We start from the raw sequence: 18,723 nt of genomic DNA on the forward strand, positions 1-18,723 counted from the left end.
ACCCCAATCGTTGACGGCGAATTTTCTTCTCAATAACAAGGCTGTGAAAAGCAGTTCTGATGTTGTAACACGATGGCCGAACGGCACGCTGCTGCGCCCCACGCCGCGGTGCGCGGCGGCGATGCTGGCGGCCTCGCTGCTGGCGATGCCAGCCGCGCCACTGGCACGTCGGTCGCCACTGTCACCACGTCTCTCGCCGTGGTGGAGCTCTGCGACGAGGACGTGGCAATGCGCTGCTCTGCTCAAAGCGATGCTGGCTCTGCTGCCGACCCTGAGTGGGAGGCAGTGCTGGCGCAGCTGCTAGCAGAGGAAGCAGAGGAAGAGGAGCTCTGCTGCCGCTTCGAGCGCCGTGGCGACGACTCCGACGACGGGTGGGACAACTACAGTGAGGAGGAGGAGGGGAGGAGGAGGATGGCCATGCTGCTGTGCAGGGTGTGGCTGGGAAGGTGGACGAGTCGCTCGAGCGTCGGGACGAGCGGGCTTGCGCCACTGGTGGAGGATTCAGTATGCCGCAGGCGGCTCCCACCTCGATGGGTTATCACTCCTGCAACTGCATCGAAGTGTTTTTTTTTGAGAGAGAGAGATTTTTAGCAATACCAAACAAATCTAACACTCACACGTCATCGAAGAGGGCTTCAACATTCAACAAACAGGAATCGAGGGTGATTTTGGTCAAAAACGGGGTGATTTTGGTCAAAATATCTGAAGATCTGAATGGGGGGTTCTCCCCAAACCTTGCTCAGCTGATCCAGCACGGGTTGTAGGCCAGGCCTGGGCAAAGAAACCAGTACCTCAACCGGCTTCCCTGAGCGTCACAGCTCGGTGATCGCGCCGGCCGGACACCACTGTAACGTCCGTTCCAGGCATTTGAACGCGACCTTCGGGGGCAAAGACATGGGCTCTATGGCTCAGACTGGACTCTCTTGGTCCCTTCTGATGCCCTAGGCCACACCTGGGCCTTACCTGGGGCGCTAGGGGGCGGGCTGGGTTTGCCCCCCCAACTGGCCCGAGGCACCTTAAACCGTTTGAGGTTTGCTGGATTCGGTGCTCCACGCTGTTTGGGGTCGCTCGTGAACGAAAAAGCTAAAAGGTACAAAGCCGACAGAGCCAACACACAGAGCCAGCAGCGAGACAGCTCAACCTTGACCTTTAGGTATAAGCCGACACACAGAGCCGACACAGAGCCAGCACAGCCGAGACAGAGTAGCATGCAGGACCGAGGACACTCGCAAAGCTCGGTGCACGCAGATGTTTCTGCCATGCTCTTTTGGCGATCCATTCACGCCCATCCCAACTCGGCCAGCGACCAGCCATCGTTCCACACCTTGTGGAGTCCGTCGATCATGCACGCGCCGTTGAAGTGGATCTTGTACACAAAGTTGGTGCTGGTGCACTTGCCGGTGGGCGGGTCTGGGTAGCCTTCGAGAGCTGCGGTGTGGCAGCCCTCCCAGGTGGCGTAGATGAGCACCTCGCTCTTGGCTTCGTTAACGGCGATCGTCCAATCTGTGTCCTTGGCGCCCGGCATCACCTGTTCGCACGAGCATCTCATGTCTGAGTTCCTGTCGGGATTCGCTGGTCGGAGTGCGCATGGGCGATTATCGACTTTCGACTACAGTGCGTGGCTGCCGCGGCTCACAGCAACGAGCTCTTCCACCCACGTGGCGTAGTCCTCGACCGTATTGTACGGCAAAAACGAATTGGCCTGGCCGAAGAACGGGGCGGAGTCGGTCACGATGTGCTTAACGGAGCCCCAACCGTTGCCCCAATCCACGGCGAGGAGGAACTCTTCGGCTGTGTTCGCCAAGTCAGCGCCAGTGCATCCCGTCAATGACGAGAACGCCGACGCGCCGGTGAGCAGGCCAGCAAGAGCAAGCGACGTCATCATCATTTTTTGCCACATCACTCACCACCACTACAGGTAGATGTCAAGTTTACAAGTACAGCGGCGGCGGGCGGGGCCTGCAAATTCGCAGAATCATTCGAGGGTGGTTACAGAGAAAGACTGAGTCTGAATTTTCCTAACGGCCAAAAAATTGTTTTTTGTCAAATGCTCCATCGCGACACCAACAGTAGGTGCACTTTCGGCGGTTCAGGTACCTGTGCCAGAGGCGAGCCATGGTCCTATCTCGATTTCCCTTGCCGTGGGATTGATGGTAAGGGATTGATGGTTGCAACCACCCAAATGCGAAATGGGTTCTATCTCAATCACGAACTTTGATGGTACAGCCATTACCGGCAGCACTGAGTTGGACCAGGGTCAGGCAAAAGGCTTCAAAGTTGCCCTGAATGTACCGTCTGTGGGTGACACCACTGTCAACCTCGTGTTCAAAGAAGACAAAGCTGACTGCGCGTTTGGAGCTAGTGCAGGGGACCTTTTCCCTGCATGGGCTACTTCTCTTCAAGCCAAGATAGTCGATAACGAGCAGACGGCAAACTTCTATGTGAAGTGTTACGATATTGCATCTACTTCTCTGGCCAGCAATTTTGTGTAAGCGGCGTCAACAAATACCCCCCACGGCAGCAGTTACTGCAAGAAAATGTCCTCCATCCACCCTCGAACTCGTTCGGGCAAGGACCTAGACTCGGAGACCGGGCAGACCAGCGACGACCGTGGCTAAGGTAACCAGGTGTAACGCACCAGGTGTCTGCCTCTAGTTTGGCTTGCCGATACTTTGTCACGTTTATCTCTTACCTTTTCGCATTTCGCAGTTTCATGACAACTGGCGCGCACTGTGGCGCGCACTGGCACTGACAGTGCTGGTGCGGCAGTTCTCTCGCTTATCACGAGGTGTTGACTTTTCCATAATCGAATATATGACTATCGAGGACGCCGGCTCTCTAAAAAAAACTGCCGGTGCCCACTTGCCCACAGGCCAAAAACAGAAAGAAGAAATGGGGCACGCCGAGCGTCCGGTCTCCAGACTCGGCGACTCGCATCTCGCAACGCGAGAGGAGTCGTCGAGGGGTGAAGCGCGCGTCGCGTCGCGCGGCTGCGACACTCGAGAGCCGGTGTAGCGCGCGGCAGGATGTGCTGGACTGTGGCCGTGGCGCGTGAGGCGCGGCCGACTTTGATGCCGCCTGCCTCGAGGGTCCGGTCTCCGGAGACCGGACTCCGAGTCCGACACGCGGGCGTCGCGGCGCGGCCGGGGGGGGGGGGCAAATTCCCGACACGCGGCTTTATGAGTAGCCCCAAACAATACGCGGCGGGGCCGGGGGGCGCGGGCTGTGTGTGTGTTGGTGTGGTTTCCAGCGTGTCCGAACCCCCCCACGACGGCGCGGCGCGCGCCGGCCGCGCGGCGCGCGCGCCGAACAAGCTCCCCACCTTATCAGGGAAACGTAGGAGCTCACGCAAAACGGACTCGCCGCTCACACGTGTGTGTACTCATACTCTCGAGTGACTCGTACATCAGCACTCTATACGCACGCCGTCGGTCTCCCACCTGCCGGCGCCGCTGCGGCTCAGGTCGAAGACGAAACGGACCTCATCCGCGATGTTCGCAGCGGCGGCGGTGTCAGCCGCCGCCGTCGCCTGCACGCGCACGGCCGCGGCGGCCGCGCTGCCCTCGCCGTCTTCGCACTGCACGACACAAACCGTCGAAGAGTGCAGCAGAACGCTGAAGCTCGGCGAGCCCTTGACGATGGCCTCAAAGTTGGCGGCGCCGCTCAGCCGCGCGCGATTGGCGGCCGAGTTGAGGGCGAAGGCGCTGGCGAAGTCGCCGTCGCTCAGCGCCTCGAGCTGGGCGTCGACGTGTGCCGACGGCGTCGCGGTGTCCGTGCCGCGCAGCTTGGCCGCGCCGCCGCCGTTCTCCACCGCAGCCGCCGCAACGCCGGAGGCCAGCGCCACGGGCTTGGTGGGCGACGCGGCGCCGTCGCGGTCGCAGAAGGCGTCGAGCTCCGAGAGGCTCACCCAATGCCTGCCGTGGTGGCCAAAGAGGCCTCGCAGCTCGGGGTGCGCCGCCTCCGCCACAATCTCCGCCGCCTCGACGACGCCGCACGACGAGCGGTTGAAGTACAGGTTGCCGTCGGCCACCGCCACGGCTCCGCTCCTCACCGCCGGCAGCGCGCGCCACTCGTCCGACTGCAGCAGTTGGAGCGAGGAGAGCTCGGCGCGCGTGCGCTCGAGGCTGAAGCCGCACGGTGCGAGGAGGATCAGGTCGGCGTCCGCCAGCATCGACGCGCGCTCGATGACCCTCGAGTGGCCTCCCTTGGTGCCGTGCACCATCGAGCAGCCGGCCGCCTGCACGCACTCGGCGATCCAGTAGCCGCTGCCCATCAGCGGCGCGAGCCACTCGAGGTGCGCCTAGCAGACATGTCCACGGCACGTCCGCGGCACATGTCCAAGACATGTCCGCAGGCGCGAGCCACGGAGGTGCGCCACGCGAGGCGCGGGCGCGCCGGCGGGCACGAGCGGCGCGATGGCACCGAGCCGCGCGCGCATGTGCGCCACCAGCCGCCGGCCGCGCTCAGGAGCACCGAGGGCGGCTGCGATGGTCACAACGTCGCCGAGCACGTCGTCGAGCGTGACCGGCATGATGGTGACGAGTGCCGTGGAGGGCAGAGCCACACAGGCCGCGTCAACGTCCTCCGGAGTGACGGCGCAGATGCGGCATTGCTCCTGCGAGAAGAGAAGGGAAGTGAAGAGAAGAGACGAGGCGAGAAGGGAAGAGAAGTGAAGAGAAGAGCTGCTCCTGCGTGACGATGACGTCCGGCCGGAGGCTGCGCACAAGCTCGGAGCGAATCTGGTAGATTGGGCCGCCAGCCGCCGCCTGCGCGCGGACCGCCTCGTCCAGCTGCAGCGACGGCGCGTTTGGGTCGACGCGCGGCGCAGTCACCACCGGCAGCGCCGTCGCGAGCGGAGGGTCGTCGCAGCCGTGCGAGCGGCCGACCTGTACATGGCAGAAGGCGTGAAGAGACGCTGTGAACAGCTTGCCCACGGGTGCAGCCGCGGGAGCGGCGGACCAGCAGGTGCGCGCAGCCGAGGCGGCAGACGATCTCGGTGGAGGCGGAGAGGAGAGAGAGGACGCGCTTGGAGGGAGCGGGCGCCGGCGGGCGGGCGCCGCGCTGCGGAGGGCCGAGGTCGAGCCGCATCTGAAGCTCGGCGCGCCGGTAGCCGCTCTTCTCGTAGAAGGCCGCGTTCTTGTCCGCGCAGTCGAGGATCACCTTGTAGCAGCCTGCTTCGCGCGCGAGCTCAGCGAGCCGTCCCAGCAGCGCGCGGCCGACCCCGCGCCCGCGCGCCTTTTCGTGCGTGACGACGTCCTCGACGTGGCCCACGCGTCCGCAGCCGCGGACAAGCTTGTGCTCCACGATGAGCGATGCGGTCCCGAGCAGCGCGCCACTGTGTGCATCCTCGGCCACGACGATGGATTGCTCTCGCGCGGCTGCGCCCGCCAGCATCCGCTCCCAGTCGCCTCTCGTCGGCGGCCCGCACGGCCCGTCGAGCACGGTCAGCTGCGAGAGCAGCTCGCACATCGCGGCAAAGTCGCGCGGCTCCGCCGTGCGGAGGAGGAAGTCTTGCGTGGACGGCATGGAGGTGGCAGAGGGTGCGAGCAGCGGACCGGACCGGGCTGCGGCAGCGGCGTCGAAGGCGGCGAGCTCTAAATTCGCGCTAAAGTGCACTAAAGATGCAGTATAAACACTTCCCGCTCGTGCAGCGTCGGAACAGGCCACGCCCATAGGCGCCGAGCTCGCCAGCTGCAGCCCTGCAGTTCTCGATACTGAGCCCTCCTCCCGACCCGCTCTTGATGTCCATCCGGTCCGCGCCGTCCAGCTGGGCGACGCCGTCGCGTACGAGCCGGCCTCGACGCGCTCGCGGCTGCCGCGGCGGCCTCGGAGGCGCGCTCGGCGAGCGGCCGCGCTCGGCGGTGCTCCTGCTGCTGCTGACGTCGGCGAGCGGCGCTCCAGTGAGCGGGTCCGACAGCGCGGCTCGCCAGGAGGCCATCGACAGCCTCGTGGCTCGCTCGTCGCTCGTCGAGCTGCAGATCTCTGGCTCGCGCACCGGCCTCGTCTATCGCGTCGGCGTGGAAGGCTGCTTGCCGCTGCGGCAGAGCGGCCCGCCGCGCACCCTCTACCTCGTCGCGTGGTCTCTCGGCCATACTATCCTGCCGCCCCGCATCCAGCTCCACCCTCCGATCGGCAGGGAGCAATTCACTGGGGCTGCTCCGCTGATGGCGCTCGCGGCCGACGCGGGCGCGTGGCGGGACGGCATATCTGCGACGCAGAAGGAGGGTAAGGTGAACGCGCGCTCGGATCATCTGCTCGACGAGGCGGCGTGGCGCACGTTCCCCCACGCCGCCAAGCTGCTCGCGCGGTGGGTTGACGGAGCGCTCGAGCCGCTGCCCGCCGGCGTGCAGCTGCTCCGCGCCGAGGGCTACCCGCGCGGCAACCTGATCGACGGTCCCCCCGTGGAGTACAAGGACCTCGTGCTGCTGCTCGACGACGTCGGCAGCGGGTGCGTGCTCAAAGCTCTGCCATCGCACCTCTCTCTGGACGGCGACCACGACGCTCACCTCTCGTTGCCCTGCCCCGCGCAGCTCTTGCGCCACCTGCAAGGGGCGGGGATTTCGCAGAGCCAGCACCGCGCTCAGCTGCGCCTCGCGCACATCTCGCGCGAGGTCAGGTGGCGCCTGGCACCGCCGGCCGTGCGGCGCGCCGCCGCCGTAGCTCGGCAGCGCAAGAAGCGTTTTGCCAGTGGAAGCGAGCCCTTCTCGCGCGCCGGAGGCGGGATTAATCGCCGAGAGGAGTTCGAGTGCGTGGCGCGCCGGAACCAGGCGTGCGCGGCGGGCGGCGCGCTGCTCGCCTTCACGTGGCTCGCGGCGCCGCCGCACTCGCCACAGTCGCAGATCGGGAGCTGCGTCGAGGTGGCGCCGGCATGCGAGGGCGGGCTCGCGCAGCTCGCCGATCCGCAGAGGCGGGCGGCGCAGGACCGTACGCTTTTGCGGCGGCTAGAGCAGCAGACGGACGACGGCATGGCGGCGGTGGACGAGACCGAGATCCTCTCCGAGACCCTCGACGTCGGCGACGGCGGCAAGGAGGAGGAGGAGGAGGAGGAGGCATCGCAAGAGGAGAGCCCCGGGCGCGTGGCGCGCGCCTCGGGCGAGGAGGAGGGCGCGGATAGGGCCGCCTCGTTCGAGGATGGAGAGGAGGACGGCGAGGATGAATGTGACCAGTCCGCCGGGGAGGCGGCTGGGCTGCTGATACTCGGGTCGGGAGAGTGCGAGGACGACCAGGGTAGCGAGCCTCCTTCGGGAGGGGACGCTGACGTGGAGGCAGACGCCGCATTTGCGCACGCCAGCGAAGAGTCCGCCGAGCTTTAAGAATTCGGGCCGACGGTGCAAAAACAAAGAGGAGCCACACGCGAAACACGACACGCGTCTCTCAAGAGGCAACGGCAAGCACCGGCGCGTCGAGCGGCGCGCTTCGACCGGCGGCACCGGAGGCCGTGCCGCCCGGCCGTGAGACCGGCCGTCGGTTGACGGCGCGCCGCGGCGGCGGCTAGGGCAGGGGCTGCGCGCGCTCGCAAGCAGCGACGAGGCGGAGCGCGCGGAAGGCCGAGGCGGAAATCAGCGCGACCGAGACGGCCTGCGCGGCGGGACGGCGCCCTCGGATCAGCGTGCACGAGTGGGGGCCTCGGAAGCGGCGAGATGCAACGCCGAGAGAGGGAGATATGTGCCGCTCTCGCGCCTGGCGCCGAGCGCAGGCGTCGCGAGCTGGTGGCGGCGCCGTCGAGCGTCGCGAACGGTCCACCGCTCGCGCACGCGTGCAGCCGGTCCATGGCGGCTAGGCAGAAAGAAGAATGGCGCGAATTGAGGCCGTACGCGCCGAGCGCGAGCCTTGTTCCAGAGCGGCTGGCTGTCGCACGAGCCGGCACCGCACTAAATTTAGACCCAGGCGCCCTTCGTCGGGTTGCCGCCCTTGCAAACTAAGCAAGTTCCCAAATAAAAGAAACACAGGCGTACTCGGCGTTTCGACGAGAGGAGTCGCCGAGAGCTCCCTTCCCTGAAGATTCTGGTGCGCGGCCGTGCGCCTTGCCCCTCGATAGCGCGAATCCACCCCGCCCCCCCCGCGTGGCGCACGCCGTGCAAAAGCGTCCGGGAGCCGTTGACCGCCGACGCAGTGCCCGCCCGCGCGGCGCATGCACCAAAAGCGCATCCTCCTTGCTGCAGGTGCATCGGGCTATGTTTTGGCCTACGACGGACGCGTGTCGCTTGTGGCTCCCTGCCCTCCTGCTGCTCTCCTGCCTCGGCTGCGCGTACGCGAAGTCGTCTCTCCCCGAGGTCGACTCGACTGGCTCGCGGCGCTTGCGCTGGGGCGCGTCAGCCGTCGGCGCGCTTCTGCTCTCTCAGTTGCTGCTGCGGCAGAAGAGGGACGAGAAGGGGGGCAAGGGCGGCTCCGAGCCCACCTCGCGGAGCCTCATCGCTCGCCGCGTGCCGCCGCAGCAGCCTGCGAGGGCCGAGGGGGATGCGGCGATGCGGGTCGCCAGCTCGGCTGCGGCAGGGGCCCTAGCGTGCCTTGCCGCGTGCCTGTCTCTCGACGCCCCTCCGCGCGCGCCCGGCGCCGATGCCGCCCTCCTCGCTGACGAGGCTCCGCACGCGCTGCTGCTGCGGCTCTGCGCGGCCGCCGCCGCCGCGGCTCTAGCGCTGCTGCTGCTCGCGCCCGGCCGGGCGAGGGAGGGGAGGGAGCGAGCGTTCGACCTTCCGGCCGACCCTTCGCTCACTCTCCGCGAGGAGCTCGGCGTGACGAGGCGCCGCGCGCACTGGACAGGTCCCTGCTTCCTTGACGGGCGGACACACCGACCCCCCCCCCCCCCCCCTCCCCCCCGGCCCGCAGGCTGGCTGCCGTGCACATCAAGCGCGCAAAGACCGCGCAGCCGCCCGTCCTCGAGGGAGCCTCCCGCGACTTCACAAACGACGACAACCCGCGCTCCCTCTCCTTCCTCCCGCCGACGCCCGCCCCCGCCCCCGCCCCCGCCGCCCCCCCGGCGCCCGCCTCGGATCCCGCAGCTCCCCCGCCCGCCGCCGCCGCGCCCGCCGTCGCCGCGCCAGCGGCCGGAGCGCCGGCCCATGCTGGCCAGCCACCGGCCCATGCTGGCCAGCCGACCTTGCGCGAGTACACGCTGGCCGAGGTCGGGAAGCACTGCTCCCGCGGCGACGCGTGGATCGTCGTGGACGAGCGAGTGTACGATGTGTCTCGCTTCATCGACGCGCACCCCGGCGGAGTCGGCCCTATCCTTAACCTCGCGGGCAAGGACTGCACCGACGTGTTCGCGAACTACCACGCCGCGCGCGTCTACGACAGGATGCTGCCCGCGTACCTGATCGGCACGATGGCGGCAGGCGAGAGAGAGGGGGCCGAGATCCAGCCGAGATCCAGCCGAGATCCAGCCGAGAGAGATGCCTCCCTCCGCGCCTTCCTCCGCGCCTTCCCCGCGCCTTCCTCCGCGCCTTCCTCCGAGCCTTCCCCGCGCCTTCCTCCGAGCCTTCCCCGCGCCTTCCTCCGCGCCTTCCTCCGCGCCTTCCCCGACCCTTGTCCGAGCTCCCCTCGCAGGCGAGATCGTCGTCGCGCCGCACGTCGCCGACTTCCGCCGCATCCGGCAGGAGCTGCTGCGGCGCGGGCTCTTCGAGACGGACTCGCGCTTCTACCTCAAGATGCTCGCCTGGCACTGCACGCTCTGGCTCTGCGCGATGTGCCCCGTCGCTCGGCTGCGGCGCGCCGCGCCTTCCCTTCTCTTGAGCCGAGGACTTCCTGTTCTTCAGGTACCTCTCTCTCGGCTGCGACTCGTGCGGCGCGCACATGCTCGGCGCGGCGCTGATGGGTGTCTTCTGGCAGCAGCTCGCGGGCATCGGGCACGACCTCGGCCACAGCGGAGTGCCTCCTCCCTAGACACCTCCTTCACACCTCCTCCACACCTCCCAGACACACCTCCTTCACACCTCCTTCACACCTCCCACACACCTCCCACACACCTCCCACACACCTCCCACACACCTCCCAGACACCTAGACACCTCCTAGGCATCTGCTGCTACTCCCAGACACCTCCCAGACTCTCCAGAGGCCTCGGCCACACGACCACTCCCTCGCACACCTCCCTCGCACACCTCCCTTGCACACCTCCGCCGCACACCTCCCTTGCACACCTCCGCCGCACACCTCCCTTGCACACCTCCCTCGCACACCTCCCTCGCACACCTCCCTCGCACACCTCCCTCGCACACCTCCCTTGCACACCTCCCTCGCACACCTCCCTCGCACACCTCCCTCGCACACCTCCCTCGCACACCTCCCTCGCACACCTCCCTTGCACACCTCCCTCGCACACCTCCGCCGCACACCTCCCTTGCACACCTCCCTCGCAACACCTCCCTCGCACACCTCCCTCGCAACACCTCCCTCGCACACCTCCCTCGCAACACCTCCCTCGCAACACCTGCAGGTGACGCACTCTTTCCGCCGGGACCACCTCGTCGGCTCCCTCCTCTCCGCCTTCATGGGCCTGTCGGTCGGCTGCCGCAACAGCGAGACCACAGCACGCCACCACAGTCACCACCTCACCGGCGAGCGGCACACCTCCCCTAGGTTGGCTGGTGGAAGTCGGACCACAACACGCACCACGTCGTCTGCAACGCCGTCGAGCACGACCCGAACATCCAGCACATGCCGATGCTCGCCATCACCGACAAGGTCTTCCGCCGGCCGCGCTTCTGGGACACCTACCACCGAAAGTGGGTCGGGGCGGTCGACGCGCCGCTCGGAGATGGCCCGAGATGACGCGAGATTGGGCGGGGGTTGTAGGTGGGTCGGCATGGACGATGCGGCGCACTGGCTCGTCTCGCACCAGCACCTCTTCTTCTACCCGCTGATGGCGCTCGGGCGGTGGAACCTGTACGCACAGGGGCTGATCTACCTCCTCACGCAGCCCGACAAGACGCACTTCCGCAAGACGGAGCTCGCCGGCATCGCAGTCTACTTTGGGTGGGTGCTCGGCACCGCTCTCTCGATGCCCTCCTGGGCCGAGTCCGTCGGGTGGGTGATGCTGTCGCACGCAGTCGCCGGCGCCCCGAGGTAGACCGACCGCACTCTCGGCCCAAACCCCGCGGCTGAGGAGGAGTGCATGGACGAATCAGGCATCCTGCACGTGCAGATCGTCCTCTCGCACTGGTCGATGCACACGTACGAGGGCCGCGCGTACAACGGCGCGGACGACGAGTGGTACGTCACGACGATGCGCACGACGATGAACGTCGCCACTCCGCCGTGGCTCGACTGGGTCCGAGATGCAGCCGAGATGCAGCCGAGATGCAGCCGAGATGCAGCCGAGATGCAGCCGAGATCGTGGGCTCGACAGGGTCCCCCGCCGTGCCTCCGGCTCCAGGCAGAGGCTGTGAGCGGCGCAACTCCACCCCCCCCCCCCCCTCTTGCGCCGCAGGTGCACATCGGCCTCCAGTTCCAGATCGAGCACCACCTCTTCCCCCGCCTGCCGCGGCACAACCTCCGCCTCGCGCGCGACATGGTCCGCGAGGTGGTCGAGGCGCACTTCCCCGCCGGCTCGGCAGAGTGCAAGCGCCTCTTCCCGCTCGGCGTCGCCTACCACGAGCCGGGCTTCTTCGCGGGCGAGCTAGAGCAGCTGCGCGTGGCCTGGCCAACACCGCCGGCGAGTCACGGCTCGCGGCTAACTCTCTTAGGCAACCTCGAGATGTGGCGCGTGCTTCGCAGCGCGGCCTACGCGGCGCGCGGCGCCAAGCGGGGCGAACACGGCTTCTGGCAGAGTGCTCTCTGGGAGGGGATGAGCCTTGCCGGCTGACGAGGCCCGGGCCGAGGAGGCCCCGGCAAGCCTCCCCCCCCCCCCCCCTCTTTCCCTCCCTCTTTCCCTCCCTCCCTCCCTCCGGGAGAGGGGCGCGACCAGCGGGTTGCCGCTGGCTAGCTGCTCCCTCCCCTCCCGCCGGCGCTTGGGCGACCCTCCTCCCTCTGTCGTCACGACACCTCTTGACTCTCTCGTCTCGAGGCGTCGCCCGTACGATGACGTCACCGTGTCTCAGTGTGTGTGATCACGTTGCATCCACGCGAGAGCGTCTACTATGTCAACACCCCACAACAGAACACCCCGTTCGTCACTAGTGTCTGATGTGTGTTCTCCGGCTGTATATTAAACGCGAGCAGTTGAGACCTGGCCATGGCCCATGCCGCATCGCGCGCATGCGAGAAGTTTACCTTACCTAGCTTACCTTACCTTACCCATGCGCTCCACCTGTGCACCTCCTTCTCCATGTTGCAAGACGACGAGTATTACCTATACGCGGCTAAAGCTGTAATGCGCGCACAAGCTTCCTCTTCATCCTTGGCATGTCAGTCGATGTCACCTCTTGGAGCTTGGTGCTTTTGGACTTTGCTCCACGGAACCACACATGCTCGATCGGATCCAAAAACGAAAAAGCAAGATGTTCAATGTGGGGAACACACAGTCACAGACCCTCTGGACCCCCGTCCCCCGCGCGCGCACCCACGAGTCGAGCACGAGACCCCCGGGCGTGTCGACCGCGCTCTCCGGAGAGTGTCGGTTCCCCGGGAGACACACGTTCCCCCGGCGCTCACAAAAGCCGCCCGCCCCGCGCCCTGCCATCTCAGGCATCGTCCTCCCTGTATCGCCGCGCGATCTCCGTCATGAAACCAACCTCGGCTGCGGGCTCGAAGCCTTCCAGCGCCTCACCAAGCAGCAAAAAGGGGAGCAAATCGCCTACACCCACAATTCATGCGAGAGGAGCGGCTGAGATGCAAACTGCTGCTGCGCCGCCGACAGTGTCTGCAGCGCACCGCAAGGCGCTCGCCGCGCTAGCTCGGGCTCAAGGAACCGCCAGGCGGCCACGCAGAGGTACGCGGACCAGCTGGGGCCGGCGAGCAGGGGGAGAGCGAACGCCTGGGAGGGCAGCAGAACCCCGTGATCTGGAGGGCTGGGTCTCAGCCGTCTTCCCGCCACCCCCGCCTGCTGTAGTGACCGCCAGGGCAGCACATTCAACCAGCTCTGGCTGAGCCAACGACTAGTGAGCAGCGCCGGAGCCACACCCGCCGAATGCAAGGCAGACTCCACCTGCGAGGTGGGCGGACAAGAGAGCGGGTCGGTAATGGACGAGATTGACCGTTGCAGGGTCCATGGCCACCACCTGAGGAAGCTCTGCCCGCAGGATCCGGTCGACGAGGGCAATCACCGGCGCCGGAGCGCAAAGCGGAGGCGGGCCGAGCGAGCGCGGAGCCAGCCGTGTGGCGAAAGCGGCAGGCCACACCAGCTGGGCAGCGGGGCATGCGAACAGGTCGCCTGCACGAGTGAGAGGATCGGCAGCCTGTCACGCGTGCGCTCCTGCGCGGGATTGGGGTTGATTGCCTCGCACCGAGGGACCGTCTCGCCGCGGTGTCACCGCCAAGGGTCCAGGCCATGGCTGCAAACAGGTCGAGCGGCGTGTCTTCGCTGCTGCCGCTTCCGCTGCTGTCCCACACAATGGAGCTCAGATCGGCAAGAAAGGCAAGCAGGCGAGCGCAGGCCACTGTCAGACTTTCGCCTGCATAGGAGAGGCGATGCGCTGGCGGCGGGAGCGAGACGAGAGAGAGGGAGGCTAGATGCGCGCCAGAGGGGAGGCCGTCGCCCTCTCGCGCGGCCGCTTCCGTGCTCAGCGAGCCCGCGCGCGCGGCGTAGCGAAGCAATAGGACGGCTCCAGTCACCCAATGCGGCGGAAGACGATTGGCAGCGACTGCGATCGATGGAACCGGCTCCGAGGGTGGAGAGAGTCGTATCGGCTGGCCGACGGCGCGTCGCTGTGGCAGAGACTCTGCAGAGTTAGCACAGAGCGAGTCGGTGCCGGTGGTATTCGCATGCACACCGGCGGCGGCAAACGCGGCACGGAGGGCAGCTGTTGCGGCGTCGAGGCTGCCGCCCTCGAGAAGCGCCGCCGCCGCCGCCACCGGAGCCAAGAGAGGGGAGCGTGGCGGGTATGCTGTTGTGACAGCGGAGGAGAGCGGCGGTGGTCGGTTCGCCGCTGGTGCGGGCGGCCTGTGGAGCGGGAAGTACTCGCTGCGGGCGAGCGAGCGGTGGTCAAGCGCCCACTCGGAGGGGACCCCCCACTGCAGCAGTCGCGCGAGGAGCCGGGACCTGCAGACCTCGTCGAGGCAGCACGGCGGCGAGGAGAGGTCGGCAAAGGCGGCGGGGGGAGCGCCGTCTGCAGCGCCATACTGCCCACTGGGAGAGGAAACGCCGTTATCGCCGCGGTCTCCGTCGTGCCAGCCATGAAATATGTTGAGAAACCGCGCGCCAGGCGGAGAGCCGTTATCCGCGCTGCTACTAGCGGGAAGGCTCGGCTCTGCCCCCTCCACATCTGCATGCCTTGCTGCCAATCCCATGGGAGCGCGCAGCGCCGCAACCAGTCCCAGCCGCCGGCGGAGGAGGAGGCCTGCTTGCGCGTCCGCACAGAGCAGAGTGAGCAGCAGCAGGGCCGTGGCGCGCGGCTCGCCTGACCCCGCGTACTTTGCGCCCGCGGGCAACGCAGCGGCCGCTGTGACCTCTAGCCACCCGCGCTGCGTGGCCATCGACTCGCCTCTACTCAGGACCGCCTCCCACGCGTCGCTCTCTGCGAGGTCGGCCGGCGGAAATGGCGAGAGTCTCGCCCACACAGCCGGCAGCTCCTGCGGTACGTGTCGCGGACGCGCGTCAGGACGCGCGTCAGGCAGCGGGTCGGTCGTTTGAGCGGCGGGCGTGGAAGAGGGCGAGCATATTGCTGAGCCACTGGGCGAGTGCATAGATCGCGTCTACAAGTGGCATGGCGGGCAAGGCCTCTCGCCGCGCGCCTCTGGCTCGCACACGCGTAGTGCCTCAAGCACGGCAGGCAGCTCTGTCAGCGGCGGCAGGTCGCCGAGCTCGGCGAGGAGGGCGCCGCCGTCGAGGTTGCAATCCCCCAGGCCAAGGAAGTCGACCGCGCAGTCCGACGAGGACGATGAGGACGAGGCGCGACCCTCGCACTCCGTGCATATCTCTCGCCCGCCCTGCTTCGTCGTAAGGGCGACACCGTCGCTGCACGCCTCATTCAGCTCGTGCAGGAGCACCGGGTCCGCCGCCGCTCGGCGTGCCAGCTCGCCCAGCCGCTCGGCTAGGGCGGCCACGCCCTCGGAGACCTTTGCCTCTGTCAGGAGGCCATCGCCTCTGCTGCCGCATTCTTCTCTGTCCTGTGCTTGCCCCGCCTAGAAGGAGTCGGAAGACGCCTCGGGCTCCACATCGCTCCGTGGAGGATGGGAAACGTGTGAATGCCCAGGGAGGGCAAAACATCAAGCCGAGATGGCTGGGGCGGGAGAGGCATGGGCAACTGGCCGCCTCTAGCCACGCCCTCTCATGTAGCTTGGCCACAAGGCTGTAGGACGCGTGCTCTGCGTCGGCTGCGGGGAGCGAGGCGAGATGCGCATGAAGCTGCGCAGCCAGCTCCTCCTCTGTCGGCCCGCTGGCCTGCCCTCCACCGGATGAGGCGGCGGCAACGAGCTGCCGCTGCGCTCGCGACGCAAAGGCGGAAAACCGCCTCGCCGTGTCTTGAAAGTCGGAGGAATCGATGAGGCTGTCTATCATGGTGAGTGAACTCACGGGCGGCACGACGTTGGCGAGCAGCCCCGACGGAACCGGAGAGTGGTGGCGGGCGCTTTTCTCAAACTGTAACGAGAAAGAGAATTTGGGGGAACAAAGCATACGTCATACCTACCTGACCTTCCGTCGATTCTCGGTCGGCCAACCAAAGCGCCACGGTGGCCGTTCCCCCTCGACACAGCCCAGGTTCAATCTGGGCGAGGCGGGAGGCTGGCACGGCGAGCCGCAACGGCCCGACGAGAGCGGACGCAACGAGCGGCGATGGTTGGGCGAGTCGCGGCGGCCGTAAGTTCTTATTTCCCTCGGCACCCACAGACCACACCGCTAGAAAATAAATGAAGGTGGCATCGCGTTCGCGCGCGTGAGGAAGAAGCGTCGCATGTTTTCTTTTTGACCTGGACACCACGGTGGCACCTCCTATGTTATACAGGATGCATCTCACCTTCATCGCCGTGACCGTCGCCGCGGCGAGCGGTCTCCACCTGCAGCCTCGGTCGCCTCCGACGCGTGCCTTTCCGGCCATGACGGCCTTTCGCAACACCGACGAGCCCGTCATGCCTCGCAACGGCAGCTTTCGGACGATCTGGCGAGCGCCGCCACCCACTTCACTGCACTCACCGTTGCCGCGGCGTCGCTCGAGCAATGGCACTCGCGACGCCCTTCGCTCGACGAGCGCAACAACCCGTCGGCTCTCACCCACGCTTCACTCGTTTGTCACATTGCGGCTTGAGCGCCGCCCCGCTCTCTCCGCAGGGATCTGCCGTGGCTGGCAAAATTCCTGTCGATGTGGACCAACGCGGTGGACGCAGAGCTCGGCCGGCAGTACGCGCTGCGCGACGCGTGCGCCGAACTCAACGATGCTGCCGACCTCCCGGCCGCCGCGCCAGCGCCGAGCGAGCTGAGCGTCGGCTTTGCGGCGGCGATAGAGGGCCTGCCTTCAGAGGCGGACGAGGCGCTGAAGGAGTTTGTGGCGACGGAGAAGGCGGCGGAGGAGAAGGCCGTCACCGCGTCCCGCGGCCGCGGGGGCCCCGCCACCATTCGCCGCGTGGGAGCCAGCCAGAGGATCTCTCCTCTGACCCTTCCTGGAGCCTGTCCTAGGCACCGTGACGATGATGGCGGCGTGGGAGCCAGCGTGGGAGCGGGACGAGTGGGCAATCGTGGAGGGTGCGGAGAAGGACGCGGTACCGCTCGAGCCGATCTGGGGAGACCCACGCGAGGGGAAGCCCTTTGGAGCTGCAGACGGTGAGATTCGCCCAGATTCGCCGAGAGCACAACGCGATGCGAGGCCGTGCGGGCTGCGCAGCGGCAAGAGTGTGTAGGAGTAGCAGTAGGGGCGAGTGGCAAGGGACGGGGCCGGTACACAAGCGGCGGAGCTCGCCTCTGCGAGGCTGTCTCTGGAGGAAGCTTCTTCTGAACCCTGAACCCCTCCCCCCTGCAGGCGACGGCAAGGTCGGTCCGATGGACAAGCGGCCGGCGGGCGGAGTGCGAGGGATGGAGGGTGGAGGTGTGCCCGTCCCACGCGCCATCTCCGGCTTCCGCACCGCCGCTGAGGTCCGCCTCTCTAGGAGTGCGACGCGCCGTGCTGAGAGAGACGCTGCTCACAGGCAGCAGCTCTGAGAACAGGCGACGTACATCGAGGAGTGCGACGAGCCGTGGCACTTCACCTCGCGCGGCACCACCGTCCTGACAAAGGCCCCGGCCATAGAGGAGGGGGTCTCCACACTCCTTGATATGTCCATGACGTGTCCACGACACGGCCAGGCGCGGCTCGAGGAGGGGGTTGCTGCGGCGCTGCCCTTCGTGGCGCCCGAGCAGGGCACTCGGCGACGAGACACGCGCACTCCGCCCCACTAAGCACGCACTCGTTGATCAGGCGCCCGAGGACACGCTCGGCGACGAGACACGCGCCGCAAAGAGCAAGGAGGAGGCGCGCAAGCCGCTCGCGTCCACGACACGTCCCCCATGCGGCCGCGAAACTCGTGTGGTGCCCCCCCCCCCCCCTCCCGCGCCCCCTCCCCCCCAGGTGCAGGCCGCCGTCGATAAGGCGCTTTGACAAGAAGCTGGAGGCGTGGGGGATGCCGCCCACGCTGTCGCGTTTGTGAACGCACACGTGTGTGTGCGCCGGGGAGAGGAGGTGCGGAGCACTGTACACCATACAAAAGTGGCAACCTAGACCAAGAATCCGAGCCAATCTAGTCGCCCCCAACGCGCTCTTGGTGACTGTAGAGAGTGAACTATTGTCGGCGCGAGGCACCGCGCCCAGCTGCTGCGCCCCTGGCCATGCCACACACACGCGCATGCTCAAGTCCTCTGCTACTTTTCCTCCACCCCGAGTTCGACCCCCGGCTGATCCTCTACAGCATGCTCCGAGCAGCCGTGGAGGTGCAACCGCTCCAGGATGCTAAAGAATGCAGGGCCAAAGTCCTCCGCGTGCAGCGCCATCACCTCGCACTGGATGCCGTGCTCGGTTTGGAGGTAGGGCGGCAGCTCGGACTCGAGCATCACCATGACCTGTCACAAGCGGGAGATGTGAAAGGAGGGTGGCATGGGCAGCTGCCTCTTGCAAGACACACCTTCTCCACCGCACGCGGGCGCACGATCAGCGCCTCGACGTCGTCGTCGAACCCGCAGCATTGTAGGCACTTAAGGATGCACTTAAGCACAGGTGCGTCCTTGCAGCACTTTCTCTGCGCGCCGGCGAGCTCAATGAGCTTCTTGAGTGCAACGTCGCAGGCTAAGCACTCGACGACGGCAATGCAGCCATGACAGAAGACGGTCTTCATGTGCATTTCGATGCCAAAGTCCTTGAGCTTGTCAGGCAGCTGCCGCGCCAGTTCGTCCGAGACCTGCTCCGTCATCGTCTCGGGGCTCAGAACCTTGGAGGCAATGAAGCCCGCGAGGCGCGGTAGGTAGGCCGTCGAGACCTTCTCCTCCTCATAACCAAAGCTGTCGCCGGCCGCGAGCTTGACTTGCTCAAAGGTGGCCTCGTCAAGGTTCGTGATGGCAAGTGTCAGGTAGAAGGTGAGGGGTATCTCTCCGTACTCGGCTCGGAGCTTGGCGGTGCGGCGCTGACGTGCCGCGGCGCTATTGCTTGACATGCCGTCCACTACCTTTGCA

General features: G+C 66.6%; 6 protein-coding genes across 6 annotated transcripts; 3 read left to right on the forward strand and 3 right to left on the reverse strand.

Annotated features, from left to right (window-relative positions):
• Positions 1-72: 72 nt before the first annotated feature.
• Positions 73-706, forward strand: EMIHUDRAFT_232622 (hypothetical protein; the record flags this gene model as incomplete). Its single annotated transcript, XM_005783004.1, has 3 exons — positions 73-371; positions 432-504; positions 632-706. 3 exons carry the CDS (start codon positions 73-75, stop codon positions 704-706), a joined length of 447 nt encoding a protein of 148 aa, XP_005783061.1.
• Positions 707-1,279: 573 nt separating this feature from the next.
• EMIHUDRAFT_113167 (hypothetical protein) lies at positions 1,280-1,888 on the reverse strand (the record flags this gene model as incomplete). The annotated part of the gene is made up of 2 exons (XM_005783005.1): positions 1,280-1,528; positions 1,637-1,888. The coding sequence occupies 2 exons, from the start codon at positions 1,886-1,888 to the stop codon at positions 1,280-1,282; spliced, it is 501 nt and encodes a 166-aa protein (XP_005783062.1).
• Positions 1,889-3,406: 1,518 nt separating this feature from the next.
• EMIHUDRAFT_72578 (hypothetical protein) lies at positions 3,407-5,088 on the reverse strand (the record flags this gene model as incomplete). Its single annotated transcript, XM_005783006.1, has 4 exons — positions 3,407-4,300; positions 4,379-4,612; positions 4,650-4,886; positions 4,960-5,088. The coding sequence occupies 4 exons, from the start codon at positions 5,086-5,088 to the stop codon at positions 3,407-3,409; spliced, it is 1,494 nt and encodes a 497-aa protein (XP_005783063.1).
• Positions 5,089-5,741: 653 nt separating this feature from the next.
• On the forward strand, positions 5,742-7,313 carry EMIHUDRAFT_113169 (hypothetical protein; the record flags this gene model as incomplete). The annotated part of the gene is made up of 1 exon (XM_005783007.1): positions 5,742-7,313. One exon carries the CDS (start codon positions 5,742-5,744, stop codon positions 7,311-7,313), a length of 1,572 nt encoding a protein of 523 aa, XP_005783064.1.
• A 1,769-nt stretch (positions 7,314-9,082) lies between these two features.
• On the forward strand, positions 9,083-11,799 carry EMIHUDRAFT_72565 (hypothetical protein; the record flags this gene model as incomplete). The annotated part of the gene is made up of 8 exons (XM_005783008.1): positions 9,083-9,283; positions 9,549-9,682; positions 9,753-9,864; positions 10,432-10,497; positions 10,575-10,720; positions 10,791-11,043; positions 11,107-11,265; positions 11,425-11,799. Coding segments are annotated over 8 exons (1,446 nt in total), but the record flags the coding sequence as incomplete, so codon positions are not given.
• A 606-nt stretch (positions 11,800-12,405) lies between these two features.
• Positions 12,406-15,591, reverse strand: EMIHUDRAFT_456508 (hypothetical protein; the record flags this gene model as incomplete). The annotated part of the gene is made up of 7 exons (XM_005783009.1): positions 12,406-12,729; positions 12,807-12,909; positions 13,003-13,080; positions 13,154-13,305; positions 13,379-14,663; positions 14,841-15,215; positions 15,379-15,591. The coding sequence occupies 7 exons, from the start codon at positions 15,589-15,591 to the stop codon at positions 12,617-12,619; spliced, it is 2,319 nt and encodes a 772-aa protein (XP_005783066.1). The 3' UTR covers positions 12,406-12,616.
• Between the last annotated feature and the right edge of the window lie 3,132 nt (positions 15,592-18,723).

This window comes from Emiliania huxleyi (assembly GCF_000372725.1).
Source record: "Emiliania huxleyi CCMP1516 chromosome Unknown EMIHUscaffold_183, whole genome shotgun sequence".
Lineage (NCBI taxonomy): Eukaryota > Haptophyta > Isochrysidales > Noelaerhabdaceae > Emiliania > Emiliania huxleyi.